The sequence below is a fragment of the Haliotis rufescens genome, unplaced genomic scaffold (assembly GCF_023055435.1).
Source record: "Haliotis rufescens isolate VD_foot unplaced genomic scaffold, xgHalRufe1.0.p SCAF_169, whole genome shotgun sequence".
NCBI classification, from domain to species: Eukaryota; Metazoa; Mollusca; class Gastropoda; order Lepetellida; family Haliotidae; genus Haliotis; species Haliotis rufescens.
This window is the reverse complement of record NW_025963856.1, coordinates 185177-196515: the sequence shown is the minus strand read 5'-3', so window position 1 is coordinate 196515 and position 11339 is coordinate 185177. Positions and strand designations below refer to the sequence as shown.

General features: G+C 40.5%; 1 protein-coding gene across 3 annotated transcripts in view; it reads right to left on the bottom strand.

The window, feature by feature from the left end:
- Nucleotides 1-1220: 1220 nt before the first annotated feature.
- Nucleotides 1221-11339, bottom strand: part of LOC124121947 (arylsulfatase B-like) — a 39055-nt gene continuing 28936 nt past the window's right edge. For all 3 annotated transcript variants that reach the window (XM_048397236.1, XM_048397235.1, XM_048397237.1), the window contains 10 exons: nt 11067-11173; nt 10196-10260; nt 9843-9944; nt 8476-8539; nt 8120-8217; nt 7100-7236; nt 6178-6236; nt 3980-4103; nt 3297-3439; nt 1221-1748 (listed from right to left, as the gene is read on the bottom strand). In XM_048397236.1, coding sequence (XP_048253193.1) covers nt 1573-1748; nt 3297-3439; nt 3980-4103; nt 6178-6236; nt 7100-7236; nt 8120-8217; nt 8476-8539; nt 9843-9944; nt 10196-10260; nt 11067-11173 — 1075 coding nt within the window. In that variant the 3' untranslated portion in view covers nt 1221-1572. The remainder of the gene's footprint in view (nt 1749-3296; nt 3440-3979; nt 4104-6177; nt 6237-7099; nt 7237-8119; nt 8218-8475; nt 8540-9842; nt 9945-10195; nt 10261-11066; nt 11174-11339) is intronic.

Sequence of the window (11339 nt, the reverse complement as noted above, 5' to 3'; positions counted from 1 at the left end):
TTTTAGACATGTTCCATTCGGCAAAAACCTAGGAGTGTGGGTTTGAATCCCATTCAACATTATCGTCAATACCTCACGGAGTTGAATACCGTCTTCCATCAGAAAAAGGACTGTTGACCGTTGTGGTATCCGATGGGCCATGAACACCTCCATCGCTCCCGTAGGGATTCCGGGTAAGAATATAGGTCCCCAGCACCATATGCTTGTCGTTAGAGGTGACTACATGGACAGGGTGGTTATCTGTATGCCATCGTATCCCAAATACGAGGAACGATGCTCATGTTGTCAGTCACTGGATTGTCGGGTCCAGACTCGATTGTTTATAGACCGCTGTCATATGTAGCTGGGATTGTTCTAAAAGTGTGAAAGCGTTAAACAACAAACAATTAATCATATCGATCAAAACACAAAGATAGCCAACACATATTGAACAGAGTAGAAGAAAAAAATATTTCAAATTCAAAATAATGTTTTGAAATTGCTATTATCTTTACAGTAAGATGTATTTTTAGGCATTAATACCAGTGTAGGATAACCAGTAGACGGAACTATCCAGGTTCTTATATTTCGACCATCGGCGCTAGCTGTACCTACAATGTCAGCCAATGAGTGTAGGTTCCAGAAAGATTCACTCAACTAGAGCGGATTTGACCTCCGTCCGTTGCACATGGTCACATATCATTATTTGACTAAAATTAGAAATCGTCACCACGACGATCCATCCTTTGTGTTGTGTAAGTCATTGAATTGTATACGATACAAATAGTTCGCTACAATGCAAGGTTTTAGTGCATGCATGTGTTTGTTTGGTTCTTGTTTAACGCCGCACTATTCCAGCTATATGACGACGGTCTGTAAATTATTAACCAGAAAATCCAGTGATTGACATCATCAGCATCGATCTACGCAATTGGGATTCGATGACAAGCATCAATCCAGTCAGCCAAATTGACCACCCGATCAATCAAACACAACGTTAAATGACACAATGTATTGAGGCCGTCTCGTGGTTTCCTTCAGAGAAAGGATCAGAGGCCGTTACAATACTGAAACACTGTGACAACATGAGATAATCAAACACAACGCTGTACCGGTTCGAATCTCATTCCATGTGTTTGGAGGTCGACTTGAGCACAAAAAAACACATCTTTTCTGATTTCGAGTTGAAGTTGATTATTCTTATGATCAGCATATGTTTGGCCTAAATTATTTTGCAAATGTACAAACACGTAATAGAAATATTTATTCACAGCATAAAAAAACACAATTTGCATCTTGGCTTCATCGATATTAGCTCATCATTTAAACACAAGAAGTAACAAAAAATGACAAGCGCAAAGCATTATAAAAATGAAAACGGTCAAGCCAAATACATTTGTGAACTCTGTACAAATGTATAGACAGATGTAATGTATTTTTGTTGCATGGCGACCTTCTTTTCTAGTAGTTACTAGTGTAGTGAAACATTGACTGTACAGTGCACGCACATCGCGTTAGTTCCCACGATTGATCAGTACAATGACGATGACGTTCACAGCACTCCCGATGACGTCAGCACCACCCCCGATGACGTCAGCACCACCCTGGCGTCCATGTGTTGTTGTATCTCTTGGGGTCCCCTTTTGGGTCAGGGTGGTCAGGGTAGTTGGCTGGAACCATATGTCTCTTATATTCAAGAAGGCGCTCTCGTAGCTTAGCAACCATTTCTGGCATGGCTTCTGCAAGATCATGTTTTTCCAGGGGATCATCTGAGAAAGTGAAAACGAAACGGCTCTATAGGTCAACTGGTTTAAATACATTAACAGAGAAACGCTGAAATTTTTATGTAAATCGTCAATGTCAATTAACAAACAGATTCCTTTGGGCATAAAAGACAATTGTACTGAAAATTATATTAAAGGATCACTGAAAATCAATGATGACACCAGGCATTCGTGGAAGGATGAGCATGTCCTGCTCTCCCAGAAGAACCCGCCACTCACACAATTTGCATAAATGAAAAATAATGATCACTAATAGCTTCTTATGTTCTTTGACAAATCATTTATCAGTTATGTCTTATAATGACTGGTAAGCTTCAATATAATGACAGATCACATACCAAATCATACGAGATTCATTGTGATCACAGACACTGACATTCTAAGCTCAACCAATCAACATGGTTTATTCTTGACATTGTATTTTTAGGCCATAGAAACGCTTGTACTAGTCTGGATCTGTGCCAGTATGATAGCGCTACTCCACTGAGATACCAGTCCTTGTGTTATCCCTTCAGGGACCGCCCCCGTGCTTGGGTGGTAGAGCGTCCGCCCAGAGAGCTAAAGGTCCGGGGTTCGATCCCTGACCGTCATACCAAAAGACGTTAAAAGATGGTACTTGTTGTTACCCTGTCTGGCGCTCGGCTAAAACAAGGACTGGTCGGCTCGGAGTCAGTATACTGTGTCTGAGTGTGGTGTTCATGTTAAACTGCGGCATGGTATCGCAGTGAGCTAGCACTATAAATCGGCTTCAGTCCGGACTAGTACACACACATGCGTGCATGCACGTCGCTATATAAGTGCAATAATCTTGTACACGGCTTTAAACCCAATTTCACCTCACCTCATGCCTTTATGCCAAGCGCCAAACGTTGTTTGGTTAACGCGGACGGCATTGAAACACCTTTCGCTGTCGGAGCAGCACAGACAGATTGTAGTTTACACATACACTTACAGAGCTGTTACACACACCGCCAATCCCACGTGTTTCGTCAGAACATTCATAGGGGATACGGACCCTTGGAGATACGGGGTAGAATATGATGACAGCAACCCATGCTTGCTGTGAAAGGCGACTAAGCGTGTCGTAAGAGGCGACTAACAGGATCGGGTGGTCAGGCTCGCTGACCTGGTTGATGCATGTCATCGTATCCCAATTGCGTGGATCGATGCTCATGAAATCAATCACTGGATTTTCTGATCCAGACTTGATTATTTACAGACCGTCTTCATATAGCTGGAATATTGCTGAGTGCAGCGATAAACAACAAATAAACAAACAAATAAACAGAGGATACGATTTTTAAATGTCTGTTTAAGTGGAAATATGTACTAAGAGGTGTTTCACTATTTCTAGGTTTAAATATGAACAAAATATTAAACATTGTATTGTTCTTTCGGTTTACTTCAGGGATGTCAAGCGACATAGGTTACGTTGGTGTGTTATTCATATTTCAGTTTTTCACTCCATTGGTGATTTGTGCTTTGTATCGTACTTTACAAATTGGTTCAACATTTGGACTCCGATCTGTGTACCTTTGAGGTTGAACAAGTGTGTCTCCTTTCCCTGAGGGTCGTACAGGTGCTTCTCGTATATGTCATCCTTGGTGTTGTTCATGGGACGATGCCATCCATCCTGAGTTCCGGGGTATCCCAGCAACAGCTTATAGTCCCCCATCCTGCAAAGACACGGATATTGAGGCTGCTTGTTTCCCTCTGTGCGCGCTCATGATAAAAGATGGCATCGCCGTTGATATGAAAGCGAAAGGTGTGATAATTGCGTTAATTCTCATAACCTAACAACCACTAGAGGCCAGTTTCACAGCTGTTGTGTTTCATACATCCAATCATTACATGTTAATTGTAATCTGTACAAATGTTATTGGCAGCGTTAACCGATGATGAGGCCTAACAGCATCCCTAAATGGAATATGGTGTTTAAAAGGTAACAGATGAGGTGAGATGAATTGGGGTTCGCGTTCACTCCTACAGCTACTTAACAATATTAGGGGTGGTCGGGTAGCCTAGTGGTTAAAGCGTTCGCTCATCACGCCGAAGGCATGGGTTCGATTCCCAACATGGGTACAATGTGTGAAGCCCATTTTTGGTGTCCCCCGCCGTGATATTACTGGAATATTGCATGGGTTCAATTCCCAATGACAGAACAGAAACACCGGTCAAAGTGGCGTTAAACCAAACTCACTCACTCACCCACTCACCTTATGCCTGCTTGCCCTTGTAGTGGTATGACGTAGTCGTCTAGATTGTAGATGAACTCTGACCTCTTTGAGGGTCCTCCTGTGCTAACAGCTTGCCACTGATCAATCCCATCGATACCCTTTACTTTATAGGAAAAGATCAAATAAATAAGACATAATAAAAATATAATTATTTCACGTCATCTGTGATCTTTTGTACCCTTTACTTTATAGGAAAAGATCAAATAAATAAGACATAATAAAAATATAATTATTTCACGTCATCTGTGATCTTTTGTACCCTTTACTTTATAGGAAAAGATCAAATAAATAAGACATAATAAAAATATAATTATTTCACGTCATCTCTGATCTTTTGTACCCTTTACTTTATAGGAAAAGATCAAATAAATAAGACATAATAAAAATATAATTATTTCACGTCATCTGTGATCTTTTGTACCCTTTACTCTATAGGAAAAGATCAAATAAATAAGACATAATAAAAATATAATTATTTCACGTCATCTGTGATCTTTTGTACCCTTTACTTTATAGGAAAAGATCAAATAAATAAGACATAATAAAAATATAATTATTTCACGTCATCTGTGATCTTTTGTACCCTTTACTTTATAGGAAAAGATCAAATAAATAAGACATAATAAAAATATAATTATTTCACGTCATCTGTGATCTTTTGTACCCTTTACTTTATAGGAAAAGATCAAATAAATAAGACATAATAAAAATATAATTATTTCACGTCATCTCTGATCTTTTGTACCCTTTACTTTATAGGAAAAGATCAAATAAATAAGACATAATAAAAATATAATTATTTCACGTCATCTGTGATCTTTTGTACCCTTTACTTTATAGGAAAAGATCAAATTAATAAGACATATTAAAAATATAATTATTTCACGTCATCTCTGATCTTTTGTACCCTTTACTTTATAGGAAAAGATCAAATAAATAAGACATAATAAAAATATAATTATTTCACGTCATCTGTGATCTTTTGTACCCTTTACTTTATAGGAAAAGCTAAAATAAATAAAAGACATTAAAAATATAATTATTTCACGTCATCACTGATCTTTTGTACCCTTTACTTTATAGGAAAAGCTAAAATAAATAAGAGACATTACAAATATAATTATTTCACGTCATCACTGATCTTTTGTAGTCATGTTAAATTCCATACACTGGACTAAAGATATATTTTACAAACGCTTCAACAAGGGAGGTAATTGTCTGGTCGAGACTCGATTATTTACAGACCGCCATTATAAAGCTTGGAATATTGCTGGATGCGGCGTAAAACAAACCAAACCTAATTGAAATCCTCATTGATTGTTTATAAATAAGATGAGGGGAGGGACACTGGTGCCCCCCGGTCGTCAAAAGCTGAGCATAGTTGCGTTCCTTGCATGGTCGCGTCAGAAACTTCGTGGGTTCGAAACCAATATTCGCCGTCATAATAATTCTCAGTTTATCAACGCCATGCCATAAGTTGGTTTCACTGAAGTGTCCATAACACCAGCGCCACTTCGGGTTTTCCTCCCACATTTAGCTCACGCTGACATCCTGTGCAAATCACTTACGCACATTATGATGTGTTTCTCGTGAATCGCCCTGATTATCTGTTAGTTGATGTTTTTCAGTACCATACCAGTGCAAGTTTGGAACAGTAATTCACTTATATCACGGCATGTCAGCTTACTGTTGGAGGAGGGGGCACGGTGACCCAGTCGTCTCAGGCGCCGCAATTCGCTGTGCAGAGTTGCGTCCCTTGGGCAAACCAGAAACTTATGATTGTGGGTTCGAATCCCTATTCGCCCCGATTATGTTTCAAGGTTTGTCGGCACCATACCTGTGCTCGTGGGTTTCACCGAAGTGGTAAACGTCTAAGACCTGCATCACTTTCCTTCCACATTCAGTTGACACGCCGTGAGAAAACTGGAATACTGTTAAAAGCGGTGTACAACCCAACTAACTCACTATTATTGAAGGAAAGCACGAAGTGATACAGTTCAAAGACGTTTATAGATTTGGTGAACCCAACAAGCACAGCACGGGTATGATGCTGAAAATACAGCGGCTTTAAACAACATTGTGTCAGTTATATCACCAACTGTCTGTTTGATGAAACAACAAAGCCCAAAGCGATAAAGGTCAAGTTTACCACTTTGGTACAAAATATGTTCCCTCACCTGGGGTCCCCCCTGCAGCAGAGATGAGAGTCGGCATCCAGTCCACTGCATGGATCATTCTGTGAGCAGGGACAATAATACCAGCATGAGGACGATGTTAGAGAATAGCATAGGAGCCAAGAGGAATTCCTCTCCCGAGTGAATGAGTTCATTTGGAACCTTTAATGCAAACTATCATTATATATGTTCGTTTTACGATCACAAGTAGGTCAGCTGAGTCAATTTATTATTTAGTGATGAAAAATATGATGCGATACATGTACCGTTTTTATCCGAAAATATATGATGAGATACTGTTTTTATCCGAAAATATGTGATGAGATAGTGTTTTTATCTGAAAATATGTAATGAGATACTGTTTGTATTTGAAAATATGTGATGAGATACTGTTTTTATCAGAAAATATGTGATGAGATACTGTTTTGATCAGAAAATATGTGATGACATACTGTTTTTATCTGAACACATTTGATACTTTTTTATCTGCAAATATAATATGAAGTACTGTTTTTATCTGAACATATATATGATGAGATACTGTTTTCATCTGAACATATAATATATGATGAAATACTGTTTTTATCTTTCGTGTGAAATAACACTTTATGTTGGAAATTATTCCAGAGAACGAGCGTGACGATGTACGGGAAAAGGCGTAATAAATCACCTTTTTAATGTCGCTACTGGACCAATAATATGTTTATCTTGTGACCTGATAAAGTTGTCATTTAGAAATGAATGAATGCTACACATGTTACTTGACAAGCAAGTCATCTAAGTTGGAACTACGTCACATGAAACTGGCATGGACAATATTAGATTTATTCTGATCGACTCTCCCTCTGATGCTCAGCATTCGACTGAGAATCAAACAAAACAATAAAAACAGCCCAACATCAATACTACAAACAGTCCATCTCACCCGTTATAGGTGTAGCCAGTCTTCTTGAGCCCCGCCCCGTGCAGGAACGCCGTGCCCCTCGTGCCCCCCTCCCAGATGGAATGTTTCCCCCCTCTCAGGGGCCAGTTGTTGCCGTGGCTGAAGATCTCGGCTCCATTCTGGCAGCATGTAACATGCAGTATACACACAATGAAAAGACATATTTCAGTTTGATCGAAACCTTCTGGAAATGTGACTGAAATAAGGAACTGTGCACAGTCAAGGTCAGCATTGTGTTTTGTGTATCTCAGTATGTTCATATCTGTTTTCTCTCCACCCCAAAACGTATAGCATTTACCTGAGTATAGCATTTACCTCTGTATAGCATTTACCTGTGTATAGCATTTACCTCTGTATAGCATTTACCTGTGTATAGCATTTACCTGTGTATAGCATTGACCTGTGTATAGCATTGACCTATGTATTGCATTCACCTGTGTATAGCATGTACCTATGTATAGCATTTACCTGAGTATGGCATTTACCTGTGTATAGCATTGACCTATGTATTGCATTCACCTGTGTATAGCATGTACCTATGTATAGCTTTTACCTGAGTATGGCATTTACCGAAGTATAGCATTTACCTCAGTATAGCATTTGCCTAAATATAGCATTTACGTAAGTACAGCATTTACCAGAGTACAGCATTTACCTGAGTATAGCATTTACCTACGTACAGCATTTGCCTAGGTACAGCATTTACCGAAGTATAGCATTTACCGAAGTACAGCATTTACCTACCTACAGCGTTTACCTATGTACAGCATATACCTACGTATGGCATTTACGTCGCTACATAAGTGCAATAATCTTGCACGCGACGTCAAACCCAATTCACCTCACCTCACCATTGTAGAATGTTTGACGTTCTTGATGTGAATCGTCTGGAACGTTGAGTTTCCGTCATAACGGAGTCTGGACTAACGAGGGTTCGCGGTACTAATTGCCGAAACAAGTGTAAGAGAAGTGTATAAGACACTACAGAAATATGCAACTCACATCCGTCGTCAAGAGAAACAGTGTGTTGTCATAGAGACCGGTTTGTTTGAGAGCAGCGGTTACGTTGCCAATCGCTTCATCGAGAGCAGAGACCATTCCTGATGGATACAACAATAACATATAAAGAGTTCAGTGGACAAGACGTCTCTTTAATTGAAATTGCCTGGAACGTCATTAAAATAGTGAACTTCCATTGCTGTATGTTAAACATATTTTGGGGACGTCATGTCATACAACTAGTTGAACAAGTAGTCTAAATATGTCATATCTTCCCTAAACGCCATACCAATGCCTCCCAGACCATTGCAGTGATCAATCATTGAAATGATAGAGCATTTACGGAACATGATACGTACCGCTGAAAACCCGCCTTCCTTCGTTGTTAACATTCTTGTACAGATTAACATAGCGTTCGGGAGCCTGTAAAACATGGGAAGAGAATCACAATTAACGCTTTGTGGGATGGTGTTAACCATTCCTGCTGTTATCAAACAGATAATAATAGTGACACACATAGCACCCATGTCCATCTTGTATCAGAATGTCTTCAGACTTGATGCCAAGTGATGGGGTCCCTTCGTGGAAGTCTGTTGGTTCAGAGCTGTGTTATGTGCCTTCCTGGGCTCTACTGCTTACACGTCCGTCTCGTGTGGCCTTATACCAGATAGAGTGCCTTGAGATTAGAATTTAAATATGCAAGTTTCATCAAAACAGCTCCTCAGCAGTTACCGTGGATCACTGGATACTTGATCAGAAGTAATCTGTCAAGGACGCACGAAGAACGTGGAGGGGATACACACGAAATCTTTAGCTTGATTTGTGAATGTGACATTCAAAATACAGTCACTTACAGAGTAGAAGGGTGTCTCATGTTTCAGTACCTGTGTGTCTGTCTGTGTACCTGTGTGTCTGTGTCATTGTACCTGTGTGCGTGTGTGTCAGTGTACATGTGTGTCTATGTCAGTGTACCTGTGTGTCTGTGTCAGTGTACCTGTGTGTCTGTCTGTGTTCCTGTGTGTCTGTGTCAGTGTACCTGTGTGTGTGTGTGTCAGTGTACCTGTGTTTCTGTGTCAGTGTACCTGTGTGTCTGTGTCAGTGTACCTGTGTGTGTGTGTGTGTCAGTGTACATGTGTGTCTATGTCAGTGTACCTGTGTGTCCGTGTCAGTATACCTGTGTGTCTGTGTCAGTGTACCTGTGTGTGTCTGTGTCAGTGTACCTGTGTGTCTGCATCAGTGTACCTGTGTGTGTGTGTGTCAGTGTATGTGTGTGTGTGTGTCAGTGTACCTGTGTGTCTGTGTCAGTGTACATGTGTGTCTGTGTCAGCGTACCTGAGTGTCTGTGTCAGCGTACCTGTGTGTGTGTGTCAGTGTACCTGTGTGTCTGTGTCAGTGTACCTGTGTGTCTGTGTCAGTGTACCTGTGTGTGTGTGTCAGTGTACCTGTGTGTCTATGTCAGTGTACCTGTATGTCTGTGTCAGTGTACCTGTGTGTCTGTGTCAGTGTACCTGTGTGTCTGTGTCAGTGTACCTGTGTGTGTGTGTGTCAGTGTACCTGTGTGTCTGTGTCAGTGTACCTGTGTGTCTGTGTCAGTGTACCTGTGTGTCTGTGTCAGTGTACCTGTGTGTCTATGTCAGTGTACCTGTGTGTCTATGTCAGTGTACCTGTGTGTCTGTGTCAGTGTACCTGTGTGTCTGTGTCAGTGTACCTGTGGGTGACACAGTACCTGTGTTGGAGAGTGCACAGACTGGAACGGCAGATAGAGGAACAATGGTCGGCTCTTGTCATGTTTTTCAATAACACTGACAATCTTCTGGGAGTACAGGTTCTGGAAACCAAAGTCGAACTTTGTACGAAAGTGTGTATTAACATAATACCGTTTTGTATGGAGTATCATTAAATAATATATCATATGATTTCCAAAGATGTATGAGCTCTCACTAACTTTGAGATATTGAACAAAAGTACATTAAACTGTAGTCCTGTGTATGACAACAATGAGGGTATTATTTCGTTATATAAACATTGTATTCGTTGTATATTTCATGTCATCACATGAGTGACGTCACACACACATACCGCAGAATACTGGCCTTCGTACTGCCACGCAGCTTTCTGGTCATCCCGGAAGTCCAAATATCCTGCTGTAATACAAGCACCGGGGTCAGCGGCAAAGTCCAGACAACTTCGTCTACACTCAAACAAGTACATGTTTTGCATAAATGTAGTAATAGTGAACACATGAGATGTTTCACAGACGTTGGATGCTCATTAAAATTACAAGAGGAGGGGGGGCATAAAATTGACTGTCACATTGTTGTGATTGCACTGGTTCATTCATGCCGCTTTCGGCAATATTCCAGCAATATCACGTCCGGGGTGGGGGTGGGGACACCAGCGTGAGTGAGTATGGTTTTACGCCGCTTTCAGGAATATTCCAGCAATATCACGGTGGGGGACACCAGAAATGGCCTTCACACATTGTTCCCATCGAACCCGGGTCTTCGGGTATCCCACCGACCTCAGAGACCATTCCTAACACCACAATGAAGTATTCAGACTACAGAGCTGAAGGTTGATAAACATGAAGGGTGGCTTATATTATCTTCAGCATCTTTCCATTGAGATATGTCTGTCATAACTTATCACAAACCAACAATCATAAATGACAATCAATAACACAACAATCTTTCAATCATGTATATGTGTGAGTACTTAAACAACAGCAATTTGTGTTCATGCAGGGAATCCCAAGGGGTTTCCGAGGAATTTGGAAGTGGCGATGTTTACGTCATTATGAAAACCCGTCTCGACAAAAAGACATTTGAATGTCAACATGTGTCCTTCACCTCTAGGGTCACGTGACGCGCCTCTCGTCCAATAGAAAAGGCGAATGATGTTTGACCTTCACTTTAAAATCGAGTAGTAACTAAATCTCTGTTGTACTTACACAGTTTATGGCTGTAGTAGTCCTCGCGAGAGTTGTAGTAGCCGAAGAAGCTATCGAAGCCTCTGAAGGTGGGCGTGCAGTCCCAGTTGCAGAAGCCGAGATGCCATCTTGGAAACAAGAACCGAAAATTGCGTTTCGTTAAAAAACCGTTGAACACCATTAAAATACCAAATAGATAAGCAGTACAGAAATTCATAGCTTTTTGTCGATCAAGGTGTTACTTTACTAAAACGCAACAATATGTCACACAATTGTAGAATTACGAAACTCTGG